The following is a 27,229-nucleotide window of genomic DNA, read 5'->3' as shown; positions in this document are numbered from 1 at the left end:
AGTTCTAGGCTTAGTTCCCTTGGATGGAAAGCTGAACCAGGCTGCAGGGGAACTTTCCTTTAGGGGGACTACAGCAGTACTGGTGGGAAATTTCAGAGACAGGAATATTTGGAGGAGTGGAGAAGGAGCTAAAGAAGTGGTTACCTACAGCAAAACAGCATTTTATATTCAGGCCTTTATCTTAAGATTGGTCTCAAGGTGCTGGACTTGAGGTCAGAGCACCTGGATTTGAATCCTGGCTTTGCCACTTATGTAACTTTGGTAAATCAGTTCCCTTCTTTGGGCCTTAGTACTTTCATCTCTGAAATAAAGAGGTTGGATTAGATGACTTCTGCTAAATGTATGATTTGCTCAAAATAAGCCCACTTCCTGGGCCTTTCTCAAAGCCTCCCAAACCGCCTCACTGGGAAAGTTTTTGAACATTTTCTTCCTTTCCTTTTAAGATTTGCCGCTTTTGCCTCCATTCCTGGGATTACCATGATTGGTGTAAACCTAAACCAGAAGCCCTTTAAAAAAATAAATTCTTGTTTCTATTATCTGTTTGGATTTTTCGTGTCCCAGCTCAGGGAAGTAGATAAAGTCAAAGCAGAGACTAAATCCTTGGAGAAACCTCAACCCTTCTATTTTGTGATGGAGCAGCAATGAGGAACATAAGGCTAAGATCTTCTGACCACAGATCATAAGATCACATAGATTTAGAGTTTAGGGGGGAGCTTTAGAGGTTGTTAGGCTAAACTCCCCATTTTACAGATGAGAGGTGAAGTGTCCGGTCCAAAGTCACACGGATAGAAAAGGAGCAGAGTTGGGATCTGAACTGGGGACCTCTGATTTTAAAATGGTACAAAGCTAGGGATTCAAACCCAGAATCTCTCACTCAAAACCCCATGTTCTTAAGAGGTTTGGCCTTAGATTAGGCTAATACCTGCTCTGCGCTGATCTGTGACTAAGGTGGAATATCAATTTTAGACTTTTATCCAGAGCATCGGCACCATTTCTGCTTCTTCCTTATTATAGACTGCATATGTGTGTAAGTAGCATTAGGGACTTTCTCCCCCCCAATTTTCTTATCCGTTCTGTTTCCAATTTGATTTTCTTTCCCTTCCTACCCATTTTTCTGTTCTGACCGTTTTGACTATTGCCTTTCTCCCTCACTTCCTTACTAGAGTTTCCATCTTCAAGATTGTGGCACTCAGTTTTACTAAATGTTTTGATCAAATCCTAGGGAGACGATAAGCAAACAATTGGTGTGGATATCTCTGCAGGGCTTAATATTAATAATAATAGCGATAATAATAACTAGCATTAATATAGTGCTTTAAGGTCGCCAAAGTGCTTTGTAGACGTTATCTCATTTGATCTTTACAACAGCCCTGGGAGAAAGGTGCTTCTACTACCCCCATTTTACAGGTGATGAAACTGAGGCAGACAGAAGTTAAGTGACTTGCCCAGGGTCACACCCAACACAGGTGACTGGCAGAACATCTTTTTTCTTTCTTTTCTTTCTTTCTTTCTTTTTTTTGGGGGGGGGGCTAGGCAATGGGGTTAAGTGACTTGCCCAGTATCACACGACTAGTGTCAAGTTTTCTGAAGCTGGATTTGAACTCAGCTCCTCCTTACTCCACGGCCTGTACTCTATCCACTGCACCACCTAGCTGCCCCTAGGCAGACTAATTGACCAAAGATTGAGACATGACTAATTTAGAGGTTGTCTCCTTAGAGGCTTAGTACTGCTGATTTCCTTAAGTAGGTGCTCCATTCAGTGACTCAGTTCTTGCAAGATTAAGAGCACCACCTCACATTTATTTAGTGCTTTATGGTTTATGAAGTGCTTTACTACACTAACAGTCCTGTGAGACTGGTGTGGTATAAGTATATTATCTCCATTTAACAGATGAGGAAATTGAGGCTCAAAGTTTGTAACTCCCTAGAAATCACAAAGAGTTAGAATTTCCACTCAAATCTTGTGACCTCAAATGCGGTGTCCTTTTTGTCACCCCTTGTGGGGTGGGAATGTGTATGTGGGGTTTCTAATTGCTTCCTTCCCTATTACATTTCAGCACTGAAGACACAAAATATAGGGCAGGTGTCTGCTTCCAGACTTTTCAAAGTGAAAATCCTTTAGTTTGGCAAGAACCCAGAGGAAAGACTGAGAACAGGACAGCTTGTGGCCTTGGCTGACTCGCACTCCTGGCACCCATCACACATTTCCCCCATTCTGTGTTCCCTTAATTCCTGAGGAACCAAAACTTGATGGGATCCCATGCTTCATTTCTTCCATACACTTAGACTCAGGGCTTCCATAGTGACTGGCTTTGCTACATGAATAAAACCCAGTTGGGACAGAACACACGTTCTCACCTTCTCACCTGAGTTGTAAAGTGGCCTGATGCTCAAAAAGGTATAAAGTGACCCAGCTGGTGTCACAGTGGCCAGAGAGAAGACATCTTCCTAGTATAGCCAGGAAGTGATGACCACCACAAGGGTGCAGATGTACTCCTCCCCCTCTTACCAACCCCTTGAAGTCAGTGGAAACCTATTTTCATAGCTTAGCTTTACGGGTAATAGCCAGATGGCTATGATATATACTCAAGATATGTTCACGGGTTAGTTGGAAGAGCATTAGATCGAGAGTCAGGAAACATGGGGCCTAGTCTCAGCTCTGCTACTGATGAGCTGTGTGCAGATTATGTTTGTTATGCAGCATACTTTTATTGCTGTGTTAAACTCATTGCTTCCTATGCTAATATACAATATTATGCATGTATTATTGCTCTGGTGCATGTTGTATGTTTTTATATGTAAGATATATATATGTGTGTGTGTGTATGTATGTGTATATATGTGTGTGTGTATATATATATGTGTATATATATGTGTATGTGTGTGTATATATATATATATATGTATATATATATGTATATACACATAGGCAGCTAGGTGGCACAAAGAGTCATGAAGACTCATCTTCCTGAGTTCAAATCTAGCCTCAGATTAGCTGTGTGACTCTGGGCAAGTCATTTAATCCTATTTGCCTCAGTTTCCTCATCTATAAAATAAGCTGGAAAGGGGAATGACAAACCACTCCAGTATCTTTACCAAGAAAACCCCAAATGGGGTCATGAAGTGTCAGACATGACTGAAAAATGACTGAACAACAACACCAACAACATACATATATATGTATGTGTGTATGTATTTATATACACATGTACTTGGTCAAAAATACAACTTTTATATCATATTTTGTACTGTGTTGAGATTTGTATCTCTAGTTTAATGTCATGTTATAGGTGCCATGTCATTTGTATATATGATATAAATATATATATGTATTATATGTGTGTGTGTATAGTAGTCATCTGTTTATCAGTATTATTTGCATGCAGTTCCAGTATGTGCCATATATTAGGTATCTGGGTATAAATGGCTGGTGGCTGCATCATCTCTGTTGGGGATTGTTCCTTCTGCCAGCTTTAGGCAGTGGCTATCTTTGGTCTAGTCTTCTGGGGTGTAGTGGACAGCTTCTCTATGATAAGGGTGGGCTGAAAGATGTTTAGTCATAGCCATTACACCCAGCTAACAAAATCTAAGCAGAATGCCCTTCAGCTAAGGTTGCCTTTTCTTTTTTACCCTTTCTCTTTCTTTGTCTGAGTTAGACATTGTTAAGATATTCTCTGGTTTAGCATGCAAATGAATTTGAACCAGGGCAAAAGATAAACTAAGAAGTAATGCTAAAAACAATTCTAAGCTAGGCTTGTTATTTACTGACAGCAGTACCCCCCCCATCCCTCTACCCATCCTTCTCAAGTGTCCCAGTTAATACTGCCTCTGCATGCCTCCAGGCATAATTGTTCACAATATATTGTACTTGGTCCCTATGTTTCCATGGAACTTCTCTAATTATAGTGCTAACATTCCCTCCCTTTGGTTTAAGAATATTCTTCTTCCAGAGTGACACACCCCACCTCACCACTAAGATGTGGGCAATATAATTTCCTGAAGCTGAGAATTCAGCTTGCTCTTTTCCAGGGTTGTCGACATCTCATACTCAACACGTCCAAAATCAGAATTCATTATCTTTCCCCCAAACATTTCCCTCCCCCAAATTTCCCTATTACTGCAAGGGAACCACCATTTTCCTAGCCAGTTGTCCATCGTTGCAACCTCAGTGTCATCCTTGACTCCTCGTTCTGACTCATCCCACAATTTTAGTCTTTTGCTAAGTCTTGTCATTTCCAATTTCATAACATCTCTCACATATTCCCTTCTCTCTGCTCATAGCAGCCACCACCCTAGTTTAAGTCCTTATCACCTCCTTTCTGCACTATTGTAGTAGCCTTCTGGTTGGTCTCCCCACCTCAAATCTCCCCACTGCTGTCCATCCTCCACTCAGTTGCCAAAGTGATTTTCCTGAAGCTCAGGTCTGACCATGTCACTCCACAACTCACCCCTCTCTTCTGCCCTGATTCAGTAAACTCCAGCAGCTCCTTATTACCCTTCAGGATAAAATAGAAAATGCTCTGTTTAACCTTTAAAGCCTTTCATAAGCTGTTCTCTTCCTATCTTTCCAGACTTCTTATACTTTATTCCTTACAAACACATGTGTGTGTACGTGTACACGTGTGTGCACATGCAGACACACACACACACACACACACACGACACAGCCAGTGTCTTTTCACTGGTTGTTCCTTCTGCATGGAATGTTCTCCCTCTTTACCTCTGCCTTGTGGTTTCTCTGACTTCCTTCACTATTCAGTTTATGTTCTGCCTTCTACAGAAGCTTTCCCAGCCTTCCCTACTGCTTGTGTATTACCCCTGAGATTACCTTCTATCTACTCTTTCTGTGTCTTGTGTGGACCTAGTTGCTTACATGTTGCTTCCCCCATTAGAATGTGAGGTTCTTGAAGTTAGGGACCAGGTTTTTCTTTTCTTTACATCTCCACGCTCTTAGTACAATGCCTTCCATATATTAAGTACTTAACAAATACTAGATTGACTGATCATGCTTCACTCCCTCCTCTCCAGCTCTTACTCTTCCCTTCTCAGGTTGCTCTAGGTGTAGAGCAATGAACCATTAGCAAATCAACTCTGCCATTTTTCCTGGATAAGGTGAGTCATTCTGTTCCCTAACTGTGGCCCCAGTCATCATCCCTGTACTTTCCTGATCAAAATGCCCCCCCCCCACTGGTATTTCCTTATGTGTTGTGTCTCCCGTTAGAACATAAGCTCCTTGAAGGCAGATACTATCTTTATTTTTGTATTTGAATACTTAGCACTTTACTAAAATAAATAAGATACAATAAAAATAAGTAAATTCAATAAAATAGTTTTATTTTACTCATTCTGCCCATCTAACCCCCATTCCAGACTTTATTATGCTTTACTGTCAGCTGCTCCCTTCTATTGCTTTAGTAATGTATTTAGGAGAGGAAAAACCTCATCTTTCTCCATCTGGGTTTTTTCAGTTCTAGAATTCTATGACTCTGGGATCATGCGGAAGCCTGGGTCAAAACTTCACTGTTTTTAGTGTTGATTTGTTTGTTTCTATTGGCATCAAATCAGTTGCTACCTATATTGGAATGGAAACTTAATTCTTGAAGGACTCTGCTTTAATTTTTGGATTTCATATGATGAGGTCCCATATTCAGGCTTCTTTCTCTATCCCATCTATTCTGTTATCCAACCATATCTTTCTATCATTAGTCCTTAATTTGAAAAGTTGTTAGTTTGTAGGTAGTTGCCCATTCTATTTCCATTTTCCAGCTACTCCCCAGTTTCACTCAGTTGGAAATTTTATTTAACTGTTTAGGCTCCATAAGTCATATAATAGGGAGAGAACTATTAACACCTTTCACTTAGCAAGGGCGGGGGAGAGGCAGAATGGTAAGAGGGAAAGATGTTATCTTCAAGATATAAAAATTTTTCCTTTTCCAAACTACAGCTGCTATATAGAACTATTAGTACAATATGTATTTCAGGTGTTGAAGAAAAAAATATTAATACTGTATTCAGTGTTATAGGTTCAATCTGCCAGAAAGTTTTACTAATTTAACATTATTCTAAATTGAAGCATCTCTAACTTAGAGAGCGAAAAGTCCAAACTGACATAGTCCCCTATGCTTTTGAACATCTTTCTATGACAAGGCAATTTGAAGTAACATTTATAGAAATGTTAAATAAAGAAAAGGTCATGGATAGGTTAAAATACAGCTTTGGGGGTTCCATTCAACTGCATCGAATAGAATGATAGTCACTTAATCTTCTCCTAAGAGTACTCAATTCTTTGCCAGATTACTGTTCTTAAGGATTGAAAGGGCTTCCTCTCTATGACCAATACCCTGTCCCCAGTGACTTCATGAGATAGAGAATGCAATGACCTTAATTAGACAAAAAGTACTTGTTTTACGTTTTATCACCTTTAATCCATTTTCCGGAGGCATTAGTTTTGTTTTCGATTTGACCTTTGGTTTTGACCTTCTATTCTTCTTTTTCCAAAAGGAAAAGTCTGGGAAAGGTTAAGCTGGAGAAAATTTTTTCTTAATATTATCCACTGAATTAAAAAGGCTCCAAAAATATGCTTCCACACAGGTATACTATGTGTTATAATAAAAGGATTTTATAAGTTGTTCTGGTACCCCAAATGTCACATATAATACTGTTCCTGTGTTTCTGAGTCCCAAACAGCTGACATACAGATAAACTTTTCAGTTCAGCAATTGTGAGTATGTTGTTGTGTGTGCATTTGAGTGCCTTCTATGTTCAAGGCCCTCTGCCAGGTACTATGAGTTATACAAAGATAAGTAGGTCTGCCTTGACGAGTTCACAAACTCTTGGATTATCAGGTATATACAGTAAATACAATATAAGATGTGTGATAAGTGCCATAAGAAATATAGGTGAAGTAGTACGAGAGCTTAGAGGAAGAGGTTAAATTTTGTTTGGAAGAAGGGCACATTCATGAAGGAGAAATCTTTTTTTTTTTTTTTTCTAAAAAAAAAAGTTTTAACTTGCACTCTGAGTCCATCACTTCTCTATGTGGAGGTAGAAGAATGTATTTTATCATGAGTTCTTTGGAACAGTAATTGGTCATTGTGTGCATCAGAATTCCCAAGTCTTTCAAAGTTGTTTGTCTTTACAATTTTGTCTTTGTTTACAAATTGTTCTGCTTCCTTTCACTTCACTCTGCATCATTTCATACAAGTCTTCCTAGGTTTCTTTGAAAATGTCCGCTTCATCATTTCTTTTTTTGAAATTTATTTTGGTTTATCAATAATCACTTCCATAAGCTTTTGAGTTTTAAGTTTTTCTCCCCCTCCCTCCCCGCCTCCCTCTCCAAGAGGTGTGTAATCTGATATAGGCTATACATATACATTCCTATTAAACATATTTTCACATTAGTCATGTTGTAGGGGAGAATTAGAACCAATAGAAGAACCACAAGAAAGAGAAAACAAAACAAAACAGAAGAAAAAAATAGCAAATATTATGCTTCAATCTGCATTCAAACTCCATAGTTCTTTCTTTGGATGTGGATAGCATTTTCCATCATGAGGCCTTTGGAGATATCTTAGATCCTTGTGTTGCTGAGAAGGGCTAAGTCTATCAATATTAGTCGTCACACAATGTGGCTGTTATTTTGTACACCTTTCTCCTAGTTCTGCTCACTTCACTCAGCATCAGTCTATACAAGTCTTTCTGAAGTCCGTCTGCTCATCATTTCTTATAGCACAACAGTATTCCATTACATTCATATACCACAACTTGTTCAGCCATTCCCCAATTGATGGGCATTCTCTCAATTTCCAATTCTTTGCCACCACAAAAAGAGCTGCTATAAATATTTTTGTACATGGGGATTCTTTTCCCATTTGTATGATCTCTTTGGGATACAGCCCTAGAAGTGGTATTGCTGGGTCAAAGGGTATGCACATTTTTATTGCCCTTTGAGCATAGTTCCAAATTTCTCAAAGAGAAATCATTTAAGATGAACCTTGAAGGATGGGTGGAAGGAAAAGCCTGATAAAGTTTTAGGGAGAAAGTATTAGGCTTGCTCGAGAACACTGCCTGACTGTCACATCAGGTGTTTGCAGGCATGTAGTGGGAGAGTAGTCTGATAAAATAGGTTGGAGGCATATTTTGAGAGGGCTTTGAGGCTGACTGGGAGAGACAGTGGGGAACTCTTGAAGATTTTTGAGTATGAGTGTGACATAATTGGAGCTTTAAGACTTTACAAAGGTTAATGCAGCAACGGGGTATAATTGATTAGATAGGCAAGAACTAATTTGTAAAATTGGGGACTCTCTGAATATAAATATATAGGGAAAATAAAGATATGGTCCCAAGGAAGTCAGTGACAAGGAAAAACACCAAAATGGACAAGAATATTGATAGCATCATTTGTGGTAACAGTGTATGTCCAACAATTAGGGAAAGACTGAACAAATCGTACTGTGTGGTTGTAATAGTCTGTAAGGAATAATGAGTATGAAGAATTCAGAGAAACATGGAAAGACTTGTAAGAAGTGAAGAGGATGAATAAAGGAGAACTAAAAGAACAATGACAACCATAACATAAAGACAACAAAATTTGGGTCAAATACAAGGGAATGTTGGTGCCAAATTAATAAAATTAGCACATGTGCTTTATGTTAACAATTAGTATGGGGTAGGGACTGAACTCATGATTTCATTGATACAGGAAACACCTACTTGAGGAAAATGGCAATTAGGAGTTTCTAGTTGACTGAAGGAGAACAGAACTGTTAGGGCACCTTAATGCATGTCTAGTGCCAAATGAGACTTCCAAGCAGAGGGGGTCTGATCTGGAGCAGAAATGACCCAAAGTGGAGTACAGACAATTAGCAAGGGAATGTAGGCAAAAGTGAAGTGGGGGACTGGAGTTACTTTTCCAATAGAGAAAGTTAGTTTACAGAAATCCTTAGACCTAGTATGATTTCTGGAAGCTCAGGGCATGGGCAGCCAGATCGTTTTACTCCACATGACTCTTTCCCCTTTTCTCCCCTAAAGCCTACCAAGAAGACCTAACAGGAAAAAGGGGAAAGTAGTAGAAAATAGACAGCAGTTCATCAGACCTTTCTAGCCTTTGAAGCTTAGATTATTTGGGCCTCTCTCTTTTGTTAGTGAAATGTCTTTGCAGATAGCATCGCATGGTAGAGAAGGCTGCCTTAGAGTCAGAAATCTCTTATCTGCTACATTCTGGATGTGTGACCTGGGACGTCCCTGACGCTCTCAGGCAACTTTCCAAGACTCAAGACTCCAAGACTTGGAGAAGAGCTGTCAGGCTGCATTGATAGAGGGGGTTTCCTCTCCATTAGTTCCCTGTACTAGTGAAAAATGACAGGTTCACGGACCTTCTTCTTCTGCTTGCCCCACTCCCATCCCCCAGAGTGCAGTGAGGCAAAGTCAAGGGACCCAGGAACACAAAACAGGTGGTGTGGTCTGTTTTCCATCCAGTTATTGTGCCTTAACAATCGCGGACTCATTTCTTTTTTTTTCAGAGCTCCATGAATCTGCCTCCAGACAAGGCCCGTCTCTTAAGACAGTATGACAATGAGAAGAAGTGGGACCTCATCTGTGATCAGGTACTGGGGTCAGCAAAAACAGGAAAGAGAGGAAAGGAGCATCACATGTGCCAGCCAGGCAGGTTTGCTGCTCCAGTCCCTTGAAGAATCCATTCCTGAAACATCAGACATTACTTGACCTAGCTTCTGGAGCATATCATTCATGTTCGAGTAGGACACTTAGGATAGGAGTCTAGCCAAGTGGCAAAATTGCTTTTCAGTTTCCACAGCGACTTCTGTTTTTCTTGATTTCTCCAGAAAAGCAGTGACCTAGGGGGCAATTTATTGGAGGCAAGGAATATAGTCAGGTCTAGACAGATTGAACTTTTTCAGCTAAAATAACACAACACTCAGGTTGGTAGCACAGGGAATTCCTAGGTCAGAGCCAACTCCTGAGTCTTTTCCAAGGTAGGGGAATAGGGTTTGACTCATAACTGACTCCTTGGAATTGACAGGATCTTCCAAATGGTATTTTATCCCTTACTCTGCCTTCAGGCAGTATTATCTATGACTTTTGCTAGGTCTAATTGTTAACCTCTCTGATATAGGGAATATTCTTTATGCCCTGTCAAGTCTCCTGCCTCTGTGTCTTAGCACCTTCCAGGTCCAGAAATTCTTTATGACAGGGTTAGCCCTGTGCTTTGGTTAAAAATCAATTTCTTCTGCTCTGAGGAAATATGGAGAAAACCTGGTCATGATTCCCTTCCTTACTGAATGGCTATTCCTCAGTGTTAATTATCTCCAGTTCAAATAAGCTCAGTTCTTTTACACATTTCTCATAGTTATAAGTCCTTTTTTTCTAATGCTAATTATCTTCATTGTTCTTTCCTAGTTCTTCACATTTCATAGTGAGGAGACCCAAATTTGTCCAAGATTGTTAAGGATTTGACTAGTACTGAATAGTGTGAGAATATGATTTTTGCAGTTGCCTTCTAGAAGGTGTTATTTCTCCTTAGTCATTTGGGATTTCTTTGACATGTATATGAGGAAGCACTGTGTTCTAAGCACAATACTCAGAATCGGGAGACTTGGGTCCAAATTCTGGCTCTCATTTTTACTACCTGTGGGTGACTTGGAACAAATGACTTTTTTTTTTCATTTTTTTTTATTAATTTATTTTGATTTAAGCATTTAAGTTTTAAATTTTTCTCCCCTCCCTTCCCACCTCCCTCCTCAAGACAGTGCACAATCTGATATAGGCTGTACATACACGTTCCTATTAAAAATATTTTCACATTAGTCATGTTGTAAGGAAGAATTAGAACCAATAGGAGGAACCACCAGAAGGAGGAAATTGGAACAAATGACTTATAAATGACTTCCAGAAAGGGGTAAGAATACTCCATAACCTACTGAACAGAGATGTGGTGTGGAAAGCACTTTCTGAGCTTTGAAGTACAACATAAAGTGAGATCGATAGATCGATCGATCGATCATATGAAACTAAGCAAAGGAGAGATGTAGTGGCAGGTATAGTCCCTCCTTGGATCCTCAAAATAAGAAGATCAGGCTCCTTCCTCAGGTTTCAGAACCTGGAAGGCTGGTTCAGGAGATGAGATATTTGCAAACTAAGCCCCGTTTTTCTCTGTCCCTCAGATATAGGCTGGCCTTGAAAACATTAGGAATTCATACAAACTTTATTGTCAGTCACTCAGCAATGTTGATTGAGCTCCCATGTGTGTAGAGAATTGTACTAGACAAATGTCTTAATGTTTTTGGTTTGGCACCTCAGTGTTAGAGATCAAGGATGAAAAAGGCTTTCAGAGGCTCGTCTTCTGCAATAGCATGAACAGTTTGCATAAAGGGGTATATCGATGGGAAAGGGGAAACAACATTTTAGGGCAAATGTGGCATGAGAAAGGGAGAGGAAGAAGACTAGAGAATGGGGAATATGAGTGATGATTCCCACAATGAATACTGTGACTGCTGTGTTGTGCGCTGCCCTTGCAGGAGCGGTTTCAGGTGAAGAATCCTCCTCACACTTATATCCAGAAACTGCAGAGCTTCCTGGACCCCAGTGTGACGCGGAAGGTGATGTACTTTTTATGCGGAGTTTTGGGTTTTAGTTTTTGTGCCCCCAGTGATCTTATACAGTTAAAAGAACATTTTCATTTAGAAATGGGGGTGGGATTGCGGGGGATTGATCTGCCTCTAAGGAAGAGGAATTGAAATGCTCTTATATTTTAAGAATCACCTTAAGCTGTAGCCCTGGAATGCTGTGCTTCCTGCATTGCTTTTGTTCTACAAATTTAGGGTGAGGTTCTCTGGGAATGACTGAGAATTTGATGTTTGTAGAAGTTCAGGAGGAGAGTCCAAGAGTCGACCAAAGTGCTGAGGGAGCTAGAGATCTCTCTTCGGACTAATTACATTGGGTAAGTTGGACTGGTCCTCATTGTCCACAAGCAGGGCTGGCTGTTGCAGGTGGATGAATGTTATTGTTCACTTAGAACTGGCTCATCAATCCCTCCTCCAACCTCTGCACGGAAGAATGGGCCTGTTCCTGTCATGGTTTTTTGCTCTGGACTCCTTATGGTTACAGGCTGTTCATTTTCTGGCTTCTTTCCCCGTCAGCTCTGCCAGCTGATGACTAGATAATACTGGCAAGCTGAGGCCTTTCTTGGGGTCTTCTTCCTGTAGCTTTGTGTTTAAAAAATTCCCACAGCAACAGAGACTGAAGTTTTTCCTGTGGGGTGGAGGCAAGGCTTGAGTCAAGGGAAATCCAGAGAAGCCTCAGGGAAAGTTCATTTCCACTGGGCTGGAAGCTGTGGCCTAGCTCTTGGCTATTCAGGGCCTAGAAACCTAAGGGCTGTGTGTGCTCCAGGAGGATTCTGAGAAAGCAGATCCCCTATTTGACAGAGCTAACCCTCCTAAAGCGAGGTTATATTTCAGACCCAGGAAAACTCTCCCTCCAGAGTGGGGAGAGGCTCTGGCTTCTAGGCTTCTAGACTCTGTTCTGTTAAATCATTGGATTGGTACGTGGGCACTGAGCTAAGTTTGGGCTTCTCAAGCCCATGAGAAGATAGGAGAGGGAGCCTGGAAATAATGAGAATGCACAGAGTGATTGTTTTAGTGAGGGTGAGGTGGAAAAGTGCACAGCTTTACTGGGTCAGAACTAATGGGAGTCTAGATTGGGAAGGATGTATAACAGTTAACCCTGGGGTGGAGCTGAAGATAGGGAGAGAAAATAGAGACCAAGAACAAACTCTTAGCCTCATTTAGGAATCAGCCTTAGACTAGAAAGGCCATTTGGTCTGAGGCCATTGACCTGAGTAGAATCCCTCTGTAACACCCTTAAGAGATCGTTGGGCCTCCTGCTTGATGACCTTCAGAAAGGGGGAGCTCACTATTTCCCAAGGTTCCATTTTTGAACAGCTCTTAATTGTTAGGAAGTTTTCTGTTATATCAAGCTGAAATTTGCCTCTCTGTGACTTCAGCCTGTTACAGCTCCTGCTTCTTCCCTCTGGGGACAACTCACAGTCTAATCCTCATTCTATAAGGTAGCTGTTAAAGTGCTGAAGACAGGTAAAATGTTCCACATCTTCCAAACCTTATCTTTCCCAGGCTAATCACTCACAGTTCTTTCATCAGATCCTCACATGTGAGGCCCTCCATCATCCTAGTCACCTCCTTTGGACTTCATGCTTGTCTGTTTTACACATTATTATTGTCCTATCCACCCTGAATAGCCATCCCATTCCCTCTTTGAAGGCTCATTTTCTTTGCCCTCCAACAAAGCTAAAAATCATTTCTATTATCCTTAGCATTTGTAACAAGCCTCAGATCATTCTGGGCTTTTCTTCAAATATGTGGGGAGAAGGGGCACACTTGGGGCCTGAGGGGAGACTAGAGTAGGACTGTTGCCAGCTCTGTATTCCCTAACTTCCTGTGAAGAGCAATGGAAAGAGTAGACAGCAAAGCCCAGCGATGTCAGATGCCTTTTTGCCTCTTGTCCAAGCCGAATGTTGGCAGGTGGCCACCCACTCGTTTATCCACACTACATATATGTTGGGTTAGAGAGGGTGGGAAGCAGGCAGGACACCTGTCCTCTGTAGCAGTAACAGGAAACACCACCAGAGACGTTCCTGTCCTTGGTAGCTGCTGTCCTACCTATGTGATTTCCCACTCACACTGTCAAACCAAATATTGAAAACAGCTTTTGGGAAACTTGGGATCTTTATTTGGCGAGTTTTTTAATATTAGGTAGGAGGAAGGACCCAGGCAGTGAAAAGAGAAGGGGTTTGATGTTGATGTTCCTGATTGGGCCTAATCACTGGAAGAGATGCAGACAACTTTTACAGATATGAGCCCCCCATGCTCATCCTGTCAAATCTTCAGAGAATTAAGTAGCTTGTCACTGCCTGCATTATTTCGAAGAGCTCTTCCCTGTCCAGGGCTTCACCTGTAGTTCTTATGAAGTTCCCATTGTAGTCAAATGAACAAGAGGTAAAGGCCATACAGTAGTGAATGTCCTCTCCCCCCCCCCCCCCCGATTTCTTCTATCTGATAACCTTCCTGACTAGAAAGGAGCTTTGGCTATAGCAGTATGACTCTTGACCTCTTGTGAATCATCTGCTTGTCTTCTGGACTCAGGATTTGCCAGTAGTTGGTGGAAAGGACTATACAAATCATGGGATTATAGCCTCTGGGATACTGGGCTCTAATATTAGAGCCTTCTCCTTGCCTTTTTCCAAACCATGGCCCTATTTCTTTTCCTACTACTGGAGTGTAGATTCTGTTTTTAGGACTCTGGGTTCCTGTAGGTTAATTTTCATCTTATTTAACCCAGAACCAGACTGTCACCCCATTTTTCAGACATTTGCAAACAATGCAGCTGTGTGTGTGCTCTTGAACTCCCTTCCCCCCTTTCTAACCCTAGCTGTCCTTTATCTTCCTCTTCTGGAATATAAATAAGCAACTTGAGGTCCAGGATTGTCTTGTTTCTTTTTTGTATTCTCAGTATTTAGCAGACTGCCCAGCACACAGTAAGTATTTCTCCTTTTTAGGATACTATTCTCTCTTGATTTTCTTCCTACCTGTTTTGACTATTCTTTCTCCGTCTCTTTTGCTGGATCAGCATCTACAACAAGCCCCCTAACTGTAAGAGTCCCCAGTGTTCTGTCTTGGCCCCTTCTTTCTCTTGATGACCTCATTCACTCACATGGGTCTAAGTATCACCTCTATGCTGATGATTATCTATATTTACAGCCTTGGGGGGGGGGGCGGGTTAAGCGGGGGGGGGGGGGGGGGGAGAAAGAGAAAGAAAGATAGGAGAGGGAGACACTTTTCTGGCAAGAGAAAGCCTCTCAGAAAGAGGCTGAGCATAGAGATACTTGATATGCTGGCCCTCCGCCTGCCAGGGATGATTCATAGAATTGAAGGAAGAAATTGAAGTTAAAAAGAAACAGCCTCAAAATGTAGAAGATGTTTGTGATGATAGATTAATCAGTCAGTCAGTCAGTAAACATTAAGTTCCTACCATGTGCCAGACACTGTGCAAAGGGCTAGGGATCCAAAAAATGGTAAAAGATAATCCCTGTCCTCAAGTAGCTTACAGTCTAATTTGGGAGACAATATGCAAACAAATCTATACAAAGCAAGCTATATATAGGATAAATAGGAAATAATTAATAGAGGAAAGGCATTTAGAATTAAGAGGGGTTAGGGAAGCCTTCCTATAGAAGATGGGATTTTAGTTGGGACTTAAAAGAAGACAGGGAAGTCAGTAGTCAGAGTGGAGGAGAGAGAGCTTTCAAGGCATGGGAGATGGAGTGTCTTGTTCGTGGAACAGCCAGGGGGACAGGGTCACCAAGTGGAAGAGTATTTGGTGGGGGAGTAAGGTGTAAAAACACTGGAAAGGTAGGAGGGGGCTAAGTTATGAAGTGCTTTGAATGCTAAACAGAGGATTTTGTATTTGATCCTAGAGGTGATAGTAGCCACTAGAGTTTGAGTAGAGGGATGAGGGTGACATGATCAGACCTATTTGCTTCAAGAAAATCACTTTAGTGGCTGAATGGAGGTTGGATTGGAGTGGGGAGAGACTTGAGGCAGGCCAGCCCATCGGCTAGCTATTGTAATAGTCCGTGAGTGAGGTGATGCGGGCCTGCACTGGAGTGGTGGCTATGTTAGAGGACAGAAGGCACTGCAAAGGTGAAATCGACAAACATTAGCAACAGGTTGGATATGGGAGGTGAGAGATAATGAGGAATCCAGGATGACTCTCAGGTTGTGAGAGCCTGGGGGATTGGGAGGATGGTGTTGCCCTCTACAGTAATAGAGAAGATGACACAAGGTGGGGAGGTGTTGGGGGAAATTTAATGAGTTCTGTTTCTGACATATTGAGTTTAAGAAGGCTACTAAACATCTAGTTCAAATTGTCTCTTGGGTATGTGAGATAGGAGATCATTGGAAAAATTGGGGCAGGAGAGGGAGATGTGAGAATCATCAGCATAGAGATGGTAATTAAATCCAAAGGAACTGACAAGATCACCAAGTGAAGTACTGTAGAGGGAGACAAGACAAGGATCCCCAGCAGAAGAATCCTGCGGGACAACTACAGTTAGAGGGTGTGACATGGATGAGGATCCAGGAAAGTAGACAGAGAAGAGTTTGTCAGATAAGTAAAAGAACCAGGAGAAAATGTTGCCCTGAAAACCCAGAGAAAAGAGAGGATCAGGGAGGAGAGTATTATTAAAAATGTCCAGGGTTACAGAGAGGTCAAGGAGAATGAGGATTGAGGAAAAGCCTTTGGATTTGGCAACTAAGGGATCATTGGTATCTTTGGAGAGAGCAGTTTTGGTAGAATGAGGAGGTTGGAAAGAAAGTGGAGGCACCTATTGTAGATGGCCTTTTCAAAGAATTTAGCCTTAAAAGGCAGAAAAGCTATCGGATGATAGTTCTGGGCGGGAAGGGAGACATGGGCATATTTGTAGGCAGTAGGGAATTAGCCAGTAGAGGGGGAGAGATTGAAAATAAGTGATAGATAATAGTGTGGATGACAGAGGAGGCTGTCTGTTGGAGGAGATGGGGTTAGCCTTAGTAAAGAGTAAGGAGACAGGGGTAAAGGAGGAGAGAGTGGAGGAAGGCATCCAAGTGATAGAAGTTGAGGAAGGGGGAAGAAGTAGTACACAGCAAATGGTCTTGATTATTTTCTGTAAAATATGAAGCAAGATTCTTAGCTGAGAGAGTGAGGGGAGGGGGAGCCATGAGAGGTTTAAAGAAGGATGCAAAGGTTTGGAAGAGCCACTGTGGAGAATGGGATGGTGAGCTGATGAGGGAGGTATAGTAGGATTGCCTAGCAGCAGTGAGGGCCCACTTGAGGATATGTAAGATAAATTTGTAGTGGACTCAGTCAGAATGGTTATGTGATTTTCTTCACCTTCATTCAGAAACACATGTTTAGGAGCAAAGGTGACAAATAGTGGGAGTAATCCAGGGATGAGGCTTGGCTGGGTATAATCGGTGCAATGATAAGGGGGCAGGGAATTCAAGAGAGGAGGACAGTATAGAGTAGAATTGGTTCACCAAGAGGTCAAGATGGGGAAAAGAGGAGGAAGTGGCTAGTGCAGGGGAGATGGCCTGGGAGAGAATTGAGGGGCCAAGGGCTTGAAGGTCCCAGTGCAGACAAAGAACATGGTGTTTTATAAGGGGAGGCAGAGTGAGAGGTTATTGTTGAGTAAGGGGATTTCAGAATTCTTGAACATGGAGGTGGTAGATTTATGAATGATAGCAAGATCCAAGGATACGACCATCTTTTGTATAGCTGAGATGGAATGGAGGAGTAGCTCATGGAAAGTGAGTAGGTGGAGAAGCTGAGTGTTTGAGAGGGAGTCAGTATGTATGTTGAAGTCCCCTAGAATGATTCTTTAATGATACCATTACAAATTGTTGATCTTTTTATTAACCATTCTCAAGATGAAATCCAAGAAATGTTCTAAGAAGTGAAGAAAAAGTCACAAAATGAAATTCAAGCATTAGAACATTTTAACATTAAAATTAAAGCTCCTGAAAGAACTGATTTGAATACCCAGTTAAGTGCAAAATATAACTTTGGACTTCAAATTCAGTAATCTTGCCATTGTACCATAGAAGCTCCTTGGAAAAGACAGGACCGGGGATGGTTTGTGCCCAGAGAAGTGGTAATCCAAAGACAAGCTTTTGGCTTCCTGACTAGCATTTCAGGAAGCTGACCTGTGACTCTATCTTATCTTCTGTGTGTCTTTTGGGCTCAGAAGGTGTGAGGTGGTACTGAGGACAAGAGAACAAAACTCAGGGATGGGAAGAGGAGAAACCTGGTCAGTACCCCGTGAATCAAAGGGTGAATCAAAATGAAATGGCAGGAGGAGCATCTGAGTTGGACTGCAAGAGAGTACTTCACACCTTGGGGAGGGTTCCACAAGGGACAGAAAATGGATTTCTGAGCTGCTTTTACTTTGTTTCTTGCTTTCTGTGTGCATTGGTTTCTCTGCCTTGCTTAGGTGCCCTTTAACCTCTTCTCAACATGTCAAGGGCCTGAAAATAGCACTGTGGATTCAGACAGGAAATGAGATGGGGGTGGGGAGCTGGAGAGCAGACAGACAGGAAATGGGAGGCCTGTCAGCCCCCGGGAGAGGAAGCTAACTTGAGGCAGCTCCAGTGTCAGCTTCAGCCTAAGCCTGCTGCCAAATCTCCACCAGGCCTGGCTTTCTGGGCCAGAGCCTGCTTTTTGTAGCATGAAGGGTGTGGCCTGCCGTCATGGTGCCTGGTGTCCAACCTGTCTCCCCAACTTCAGCCTTCCCACAAGAGAGGAAGTTTGATAGGGATTGTCCTGCTAGAGCCAACAGAAAGTTACATACATCCTGAATGAACAGAAGACCCCAGAGATTAGGAAGCTTAATGGGTCCACTGTGTAGGAGTGATTCTATCACACAACTTAGGTGTGTGCAGGGCTCCTAGCTTTCAAGGTAATGCCTCTTAGTGACATGTTTTAGGATTGAAAAAAGTAGGATGGCCAAGGGGGCCCTGACACTTCAGTAGACATCAAATTATTGTAGAATTATTAATTTGTGGCCATGATTAGGCATTTAAGGTATTATGTCCTGAGCCCAGAGATAGGGAAAATAGATTCTCCCATTTGCAGTACATTAAGTAGGTCTTAGGGCTAGTAAGATAGGTCTGCCTCTTAAGGCTTTGGCTATTAGAAACCTTCATCATATTGGAAACTACCCCCTTCCCCTGGCTGATCACTCTGTGTTATTGTGACTAGGAAGTGTCCTTAATTCAGGTTTCAGTGTTTTTGTCCATCCCTGGCCAGGAAAAAGCAGCAGTCTAGAGTATAGGTGTCTGCATGTGACCTAAACCAAATCAAAATATAATTGGGAAATATTTAACAAAATAAATAAAAACACAATAGAACACAGACAATGTAATTATATGGTTTTCTAAGTGGCTATGCAGCCAGCAGGGATCCTTTTAATGGCCCCTGTCTCTTTTTGAGTTTGACATCACTGGTCTAGAAGGCTTCTGGGAAAGGGGCTGGTTCCTTCACTGGTTTCAGGGGCAGTCTTTCAGACCAGTGTCATGACTCCAGGGAGACCTTTGAGAGGGTCTTGACTTGTCACTGATGTTCCCTACTCCACCCTCACAGTGTACCAGCTTTATGAAGAAGAACAATGCTGAGTGTCTGCATTTCCTGTCTGCAGGTGGGTCCGAGAGTTTCTGAGTGATGAGAACAAAGGGCTGGATGTGCTGGTCGATTACCTGTCTTTTGCACAATGTTCTGTCATGTGAGTACAGTATGGAAGTTAGGGCTGAGAAAAGTAGAGGGAGTAAACAATCACAACCTGGCCTCTTGGTTTCCCTCTTTGACTTAAACAGGCGGTGACCTCTAGGCTGAGAGATAGACTGGATGGAAAAATGCTTTTGTGGTTAAGTTTCAGGTTTTTTTAGTGGGAGGAGGAATGCTATTACTGAATAAACTCTCTCTTAGCCATTCAGATCCTAAAAGTCCTTATGGAAATTAGAGTATAGAATACACTTTTGGAGAACTAAGCCTTTATACAGGTAAGCATCCTTTGTTTCTCTTAAGTGATTGAGTGTAACACTTGTTACTTGGACTTCAGAGATCATTGGAACAGTCTTTAGAGGGGGTTAGAAGTACCTCTGATTGAAATGAAGAGGAAGCTTGTAATTAATTACTGCTGACATTAGGAATACTTCCTTTAAAGTTGGCTGGAGGCACATTGACTGTGGGAGGAGAGTTGTTTGTTTTCCTTCCACTCTATATTCCTTTCAGAGATAGTTCAGGTGGAGAAGACAGTGTTGAAAATACATTGACAACCCCACCTAAGAAGTGAAAACCTACCTGGTAACTGAGAGAACACTAATAAAAGTGATGATGATGATAATGATAACTGGATTTTAATAGTACTTTAAGGTTTGCAAAGTGCTGTATGTTATCTCGTTTGCTCCCACAATAACCCTGTGAGGTAGGTACTTTTAATAACCCCCATTTTGCCGATGAAGAAACCAAGGCCAAGAGATGTTGTGACTTTTAAAGTTCTTCATTTGCCAACTTAATCCTGGTCTTTTACCCTTTACATAGTCCTTTCCTTTGTATGCAACCCACTTGCAAAAGTCTGATCAGTGTTAGGAGTGTATATTCCAGTGTTCCTCCTGTGTCATCCCTTCAACCTATCCTTTTCCTACTTTAAAAAAAAAAACAAACTGAGTCTGCTTAATAAAATACTTGTCAGCAATTCTCAGGTTAGTGGCTGTCCTTTTTCCCTATGGACATTTCAGTATTCAGAGAAACCCAGACCTAATCTGCTTGACTGTCAAGCTTTAGAAGACTGCTGTGTCTTATGCACTTCAGTCCCTAAAGTCTCTAACTTTTGTTTTGACATTGGCATTTGCCCAACTAGATTCTAAGTTCCTTGAGAGAAAGGAAAGAGTTCCCTTATAGCTGACTATATTGTGACAATTTGTTGTTGTTATTCAAGTCATTTTTCAGAAGTGCCTGACTCTTCGTGACCCCATTTGGGGTTTTCTTGGCAGAAATACTGGAGTGAATTGCCATTTCCTTTCCAGCTCATTTTACAGATGGGAAACTGAGGCAAGCGGGGTTAAGTGACTTACCCAGGGTCCCACAGCTAGTAGCTGTCTGAGGCCAGATTTGACCTAGGTCTTCCTGATTCCAGGCTGGCGCTTTATCCACTGCACCACCTAGCCGTCCCATTGTGACCATATTGCCAGGCAAAGTCCTCCTTCCACATGGGGGTAGGTTCAACCATATGGCCAACCATCATGATTGACCTGAGGATTTCTAACCCTTAGAAGTATAGATAGCAGCTCCAAGTTCTGTGGCCTTGTGGACACATGGTACCCTCATCACCCTGCCACGCCCATAGGCCAGAAACAGCTAGCAGAAGCAGATTCCTAGATCCCTTGGAACTGTGGGCGTGTGGTCGTACCTGGTGTTCCCACTGCCCTTAGCAAGGCAGTTGATTTCACCGCAGGGTCACAGCTTTTGATTTAGAACAAAAATAGATGTCAGACACCATCTAGTCCATCCCCCCTCATTTTACAGATTAGAAAACTGAGACTCGGAAAGGTTGGGTGACTTGCCCAAGGTTCCACAGGTAGTGAGGAGCAGAGCCAAGATTTGACCTCCACTGTTTATACTCCTTGATGCTGTCTCCCCGTCTTAATTATCTTTGCTCCCCTCAGCCTATATGTTGCCCTCTGCTCTCCTGGCCTTTGCTCTTTGTTGCTAGGGAGACATGAATCGTTGAGGCTGTCTCCGGGAGCCTTGCTTGAGTTTCTTCTCTGTGTGCGTGCCTATGTGTATCTGGTGTGTGTCTTTCCGTGCTCCAGGTTTGATTTTGAGGGTCTGGAAAGCAGTGATGAAGGCGCTTTTGAGAAGCTGCGATCCTGGAGCAGGTCTATTGAGGATCTGCAGCAGCAGCCCAGTGTCCTGTCAGCTCCTTTTGCCAACAGCCTCGCTCGCTCTGCACGCCAGTCTGTGCTACGGTATGTATCGGGCTTGCTGTGCGTACCAGCCTGCTTTCCTCTTCCTCCTTCTGCTCCTGCTCATCTTCCTCCTCCTTTCCCCTGCGAGCCTAGAGCCTAGGTGATGGCAGTGAGCACTCATGGCCTTCCCTTTTCTCTCTCCATCTCTCCGCTTCCAGGGCTCGGCTCTCTTTCCCTCTGCCTGACAGTCTGTCCTCTGGTTTGTGCTCTCTCTGTCCCCCTGGCTCTGCCTAGCAGTTTTGTCTTGGGTAAGTACTTATTCCTATGGCTGTGCCCACCCTCTTCTGGAATTATTCTCCCCTCTTACCCAATCTCCCAATTCTTTTACCCTTAACAGAAGGGAAGTTGTTTCTTTCCTTAAACTCTTTTTTTTTTTTTAAATCTTTTCATAACCATCTTACCGGAGGAGAAATCCATCTTCCATACTAGTTCTTTTTTCACATATACTTGTGAGTTCAGGGCCCCTTTTCTGTGTGATATTTTTCTTCTGCTGGCTAGCATATGTCCTTCATTCTGTTTTCTGTTGGCTTTTCTGGATGTTTTTATGCTCTGTAAGCTTCTATAAGACCAACCAACCTTCCTTTAATTTCTTCCCCTTCCCTTGATTTTTCCTCCCTCTTTGGGGGACTTTTCTCCCCAAAGTACTATATATACTCATATGTCTGGGATGTTTTGAAGGGCCGTCACGTCTAGAGACAGAATGGCATAAATGACAATTCAAAATCCCTTTTAGCCCAGTGATTCTTTGCCTTGGTTTCTTGTTTCTCCTTTCCATGGATTCTACCCATCTTGTGCCCATACCGCTCTCCTATGTTTTGGGGGGATTGCTCTCCATGTTCCATTATTCCAACTATGCACCCGGGCTTCCTGAGTCTTTCCCTGAAAGATGCTATATATGTTGTCAAATTTTTTTTTTTATGGAATACCTTATAAGATACTGGGTTTCTGGCCCTGAGGCTGATTACTTGCTAAGGAGGTATATGGACACCTAGAAAATACAGGTCCAGATGTATAATCACCGGGATGCCTGCGTCTGGTACCTCGAGTTGGTGCTTAGCTCTGCCTTTCCTGGGATATCAGACCTGGGGTGGTAAGCAGGAAATTCGAACCCTAAAGGTTGTGTAGAATGTGTGGTAATGGTGGGTTTCCCTATAGATTAAGTTCTGGGAAGCTAATTTCGCTAGGTTAAGCAAATTAGTTATTGGGAGTAAAAAGGCAGAAAATTGAGAAATAGGATTATTCCATAGATTTAAGAACACATAGCCCTGGAAGTTGTCTCAGGACTCCAGCAAGAGATGGCTGGTTAAGAAGATTTTCGGAATTGAAATGTCCCCTGCAGGTAGCTGGGTCTAGACTCTAGGATGGGAAATTAGGATAGTCGGCTGCTAGGGAGAAATTTAGCCTGGAAGACTAGCCTGCTGTTATTGATGTAGTTTTAAGGTTTCTGGAGCATCACCTGCCAGTTATGTTAGCTTCAACACTAAATGTTTAAAGACTAGACTTACTCTGTTTAGCTCTAGAAGGTACAATCGGAGGCACTGGGTATAAGGTGCAAAGGAGCAAAGATAGGCTTGATGACAGGAAGTACTTCCTAGCAGTTAAAGCTATAAAAAAGTGGAATGGGCTGCCTTGAGAGGTTGGGGGAGGGGGAAGTTCCTGCATATCCTTAGTGGTCTTCTGGAAGAAGCTGGATGACCACTTATTGATCAGGTATATTATAGTAGGGTTTCCTTTTGTGTGTGAGTTGAACTGCTGTATGGCTGCTAAGGTCCCTTCCAATTTTCCAGTTTTGTTATTTTGTAAAGCCTCCTCTCCTCCCCAGGTACAGCACACTTCCTGGGAGAAGGGCCCTGAAGAACTCTCGCCTTGTGAGCCAGAAGGATGATGTCCATGTCTGTATCCTCTGCCTCAGGGCTATTATGAACTACCAGGTACAAAAGATGGCAGCTCTGACCTGCTTGGCCTTGTGATCCCCCTTGGGGCAGGGGCCAGAGCCTGCTTCACCTTAATGAGTAGTATTTGTCAAACCAGTATTCTTCTTTGAAATCCCCTTCTTTCATTAGTCATTTGGAAAGATCTGAATAGGTACCAAGAGGTATGATCTACCCAAAGTGCATTGTTCTGTGAACATCTTTAGTGAACCAGCCTTTTCCTACCTGATAAAACTCTGCATTTGACTGTAGCTTTATATCCTTCCTCATATGGAATGGAGGGAAAGTAGTAGAGGTCAGTTTCCACCTTGCTCCTGGCTGAGCATTACCTTCGTGATCTACTTATCTTTCTATTCTTTTTCCCTGCAGTATGGATTCAACCTGGTCATGTCCCACCCCCATGCTGTCAATGAGATTGCCCTCAGTCTCAACAACAAGAACCCCAGGTGAGACCTCTTGCCTGTCCAAAGTTGTAGAGACCTGTATACCTACCTGTCCCTAACAAGGAACTCTGCTTTGTGGCTACTATGACCCCACCAAGGACCAGTGACTGATTTGGAGGAACTTTCTTCCATGCTTGGGAAAAATGGGATCCCCATTTTCCCTTGGGTTACAGTAGCTTAGTGTGGGAAAGTTGACCTTCCTGGCCACTATCTCTGAGTTCTCCTGCTCTGAATTACCAGTGGTTAAACTGAGCCTTTGATGGGGAGGTCCAGAGGTAGGGAAGTTAGGGCCTGTGTGTGTCTGTTTCTTGCCCCCAGGACCAAAGCCCTTGTTCTGGAGCTGCTAGCTGCTGTGTGCTTGGTGAGGGGAGGCCATGAGATCATTCTTGCTGCCTTTGACAACTTCAAAGAGGTCAGCCTACTGCTTCTGCCTGTGGGTGAAGGATGGTAACTGGGATGGTGAAAGGGACAGAGAATAGCTAGGCATCACTCTTTATAGTATGGGGGTAATTTGACTGTTGGAGCTCTTGTATAAGCATCAGCTGCCACCTAGAAAATGAGTCTTAACCCTTGAGTAGGGCAGAGAAGCTATCTTGGGTCTTATCTCTTTTGTACTGAGGATTTTGTAAGCCAGTCTTTCCCAGGCCTTGCCAGAGAAGTTCATGACTAGCTGACGTGGGCTGCCTTGGGAAAGCTAAATCAAAGCATGTATGTCTAGGGAAGATGAAATAAGAGAGCAAACATTTTGACCTCAGGTTTCCTGATCCAGAGTTTTCTCTTATGTCACCTAAGCCATTTCCCCTCAGAATTGCCCATTTCAGAAAGAATCCCTTTAAGCCACTGTTTCTGAGGCCAGCTTCCCTTGAACTAGGTAACTAAGACTTGAGTGCCCCCGTAGGTGGATCCTTGCTTTGAGGCTGTCTTTGTTCCACACAGGTGTGCAAAGAGCTCTACCGTTTTGAGAAGCTGATGGAGTACTTCCGGAATGAGGACAGCAATATCGACTTTATGGTGAGGAATTGAACCTGGGTCAGGCAGAGCTAGGTTTTCTAGGGAGGTCCAACATGTGTACATAGCATATTCCTATAAGTTCATAAACATTTAGAAGGATCGAGACACTCTTCTATTTTTATAAATTCTTCTTGTAGCACTTAGTGTAGCACTCAACACAATTTGACCTCAGTGGGTGCTTTCAGAAACTGGAGGCTGAACTCATGGCTGAACTCAACCAGCTCTGTCTCTTCCTCTGTTTCTGCAACTTTGTCTTCTGTGGTCCTGGTCTCATCTAAGTAATTTTCATTTCATTCCTTCTCATTCATTTATATTCACTGACCCAGATTCCCATAATATGTAGTGAAATACAGAGTTGAGGACATTTGGGCCCCATTTTATGTATCGCTTTTCAACCAGCTTTAAATGTCTTTGGTGTAGTTATCTTCTTTCCCACTGTTTTGACCTTCTATCTTCCTCACATCCTTTCTTTCATTATTTAGGCCTGTTCATCCCATCAGTATTCCTGTCTTCATTTTCCTAGTCCTCCTTCACCAGTTTTCTTTCTTTCTTTTTTTTTCCAAACCAAAGACAAGGTTTATTAAAGATCCACCATATTAGCCAGACTCTTAAGGAATCTGAGCACCTGTGAGCTATTGGCTACATTGTAAGAATCTGAGCAGTGGCTAGATAAGAATCTGAGCACCTTAATGGAGACAGGATGGACCTTATATACAGAAAGACTGTGGGAGGGATCTAGGAGTGGCCAAGTAATTTGGGGTAACTGGAGGAGTTGTCTAAGGAAGATCTGAATGGGTGAACAGAACACCTGGGAACTGGACCTCATGGCCAAGGGAGAATGGAGCCTAGCTAGGATTAAGGGTGGGAAATGGCCGGGGACCACAGGGAGGTAAGAAAATGGAGGGCTAGGCTAGGTTAAAGGTAACAGAGTTGGGAGATTGGGTGTAGCCACAATGAAAGGCCAGTTGATGGAATTATAGCCTCAGACAAATTTGAGAGATTTGGCTATGTGGGAAAGTCCAGGATTTTTCCTTTTTGGGGTCTAGCTCCCATCCTCATCATTCCCCCCTCAAACAAATGGGACCCAAATTCTTTTGGGGTAAAGGGTGAAGGCCTTGGCTTCTGAAACTGCTTCTTGCTGGCAAGGGGCATAGAGCTGTCCTTGCCTTGAGGGGATCCCAAAGAGGGGGTTGACTGGAACCAAGCACAGGCTGCATCCAGGAAACAATGGGGAGACATTGGCTGATACCTGCTGTTTGCTACTAACTGTAGGTAAATGGCCTGTAGTCTGGAAGACAAACCTGACAGAAAAGACTGCAAAGCCCAGATATAGAATAAAACATCCTTAGCTCTGTTTGGATTCAGATAATTCAGTTTTCCAACCATGCAGTATCAAATCCACCTCATAGCCAGACTCAGGAATAGCCAGGGTGGGTATCATTCCTTTTCAAAGGAGCATAATGGGGAAACTGAGCCAGGAGGATCCCATCTTAGACTGGAGGCTAAAATCGTCCTCTCAGCTTTTCCCACTGCTGACTTCCCAACAGTATCACATTCTGAGTAGCTTGTGGCATTTCTCTCAGATGGTGGATTATTGATTATTGATGGATTATTATGATCCATTAGACAACTCAGAATAAAATCCTATGAGCTTTTACCTCAAACAGCAAGTTTAATCACAGCTTAGGAAAAACTTTTCCAAGATTTACATCTCAAATTTAAATTTGTCCTGGTGTAAAAAGCCAATTGTTAGAGATTATTTCTATATACTTGCAAATTCTCAGCAAATCAAAACTCAAACAAGCTTTTTGGCAAGTTTACACATTAAAACAATAACCAACAATAGCCAAATTACTTTAGTGGTAACCAAATTATGAAAAGTTGCTTGACATAACTGATACAAAAAGTTCACTAATTTGAAACTTGAAACAAACCCATTACCAATCATGTGATTTCAGTTTTGTTAAATGCATTTCCAAATTACTTTACACAGAGAAACATCTCATCATTAGCAGTTAAAACTACAACTTTAAAAGAGCGTTCTTACTCAAGTTTAGAGGCTAGCTTCTTTACCTTGAGCAGAATGTGCTGAACCTGGGTGATGCTTCCAGGCAAAGGTTGCCCTAGGGCCCAAGGCCATTGTCAGTGGGGCCCATGCTGTAGCTGCTGCCCCTCCCCTCTCCTGACTCAAGGGAAGGGAGTGACCAGGGTTGTAAGGAGGTGTTTCAAAACTCCGTAATGATCAATCACAAAA

General features: G+C 42.5%; 1 protein-coding gene across 4 annotated transcripts in view; it reads left to right on the top strand.

Moving 5' to 3' along the window:
* FMNL3 (formin like 3) overlaps nucleotides 1-27,229 on the top strand; it is an 80,229-nt gene that overhangs the window by 38,314 nt on the left and 14,686 nt on the right. For 3 of the 4 annotated variants that reach the window (XM_027844426.1, XM_027844427.1, XM_027844425.1), the window contains exons 2-10: nucleotides 9,522-9,605; nucleotides 11,535-11,615; nucleotides 11,880-11,956; nucleotides 19,262-19,345; nucleotides 21,435-21,590; nucleotides 23,413-23,521; nucleotides 23,891-23,967; nucleotides 24,283-24,376; nucleotides 24,901-24,975. In XM_027844426.1, the coding sequence (XP_027700227.1) occupies nucleotides 9,522-9,605; nucleotides 11,535-11,615; nucleotides 11,880-11,956; nucleotides 19,262-19,345; nucleotides 21,435-21,590; nucleotides 23,413-23,521; nucleotides 23,891-23,967; nucleotides 24,283-24,376; nucleotides 24,901-24,975 (837 nt within the window). The remainder of the gene's footprint in view (nucleotides 1-9,521; nucleotides 9,606-11,534; nucleotides 11,616-11,879; nucleotides 11,957-19,261; nucleotides 19,346-21,434; nucleotides 21,591-23,412; nucleotides 23,522-23,890; nucleotides 23,968-24,282; nucleotides 24,377-24,900; nucleotides 24,976-27,229) is intronic. The other variant, XM_027844428.1, reaches the window with a different exon arrangement.

Source organism: Vombatus ursinus, unplaced genomic scaffold (assembly GCF_900497805.2).
Source record: "Vombatus ursinus unplaced genomic scaffold, bare-nosed wombat genome assembly UNPS02014941.1, whole genome shotgun sequence".
Lineage (NCBI taxonomy): Eukaryota > Metazoa > Chordata > Mammalia > Diprotodontia > Vombatidae > Vombatus > Vombatus ursinus.
This window is presented reverse-complemented; position numbering and strand designations above follow the sequence as displayed.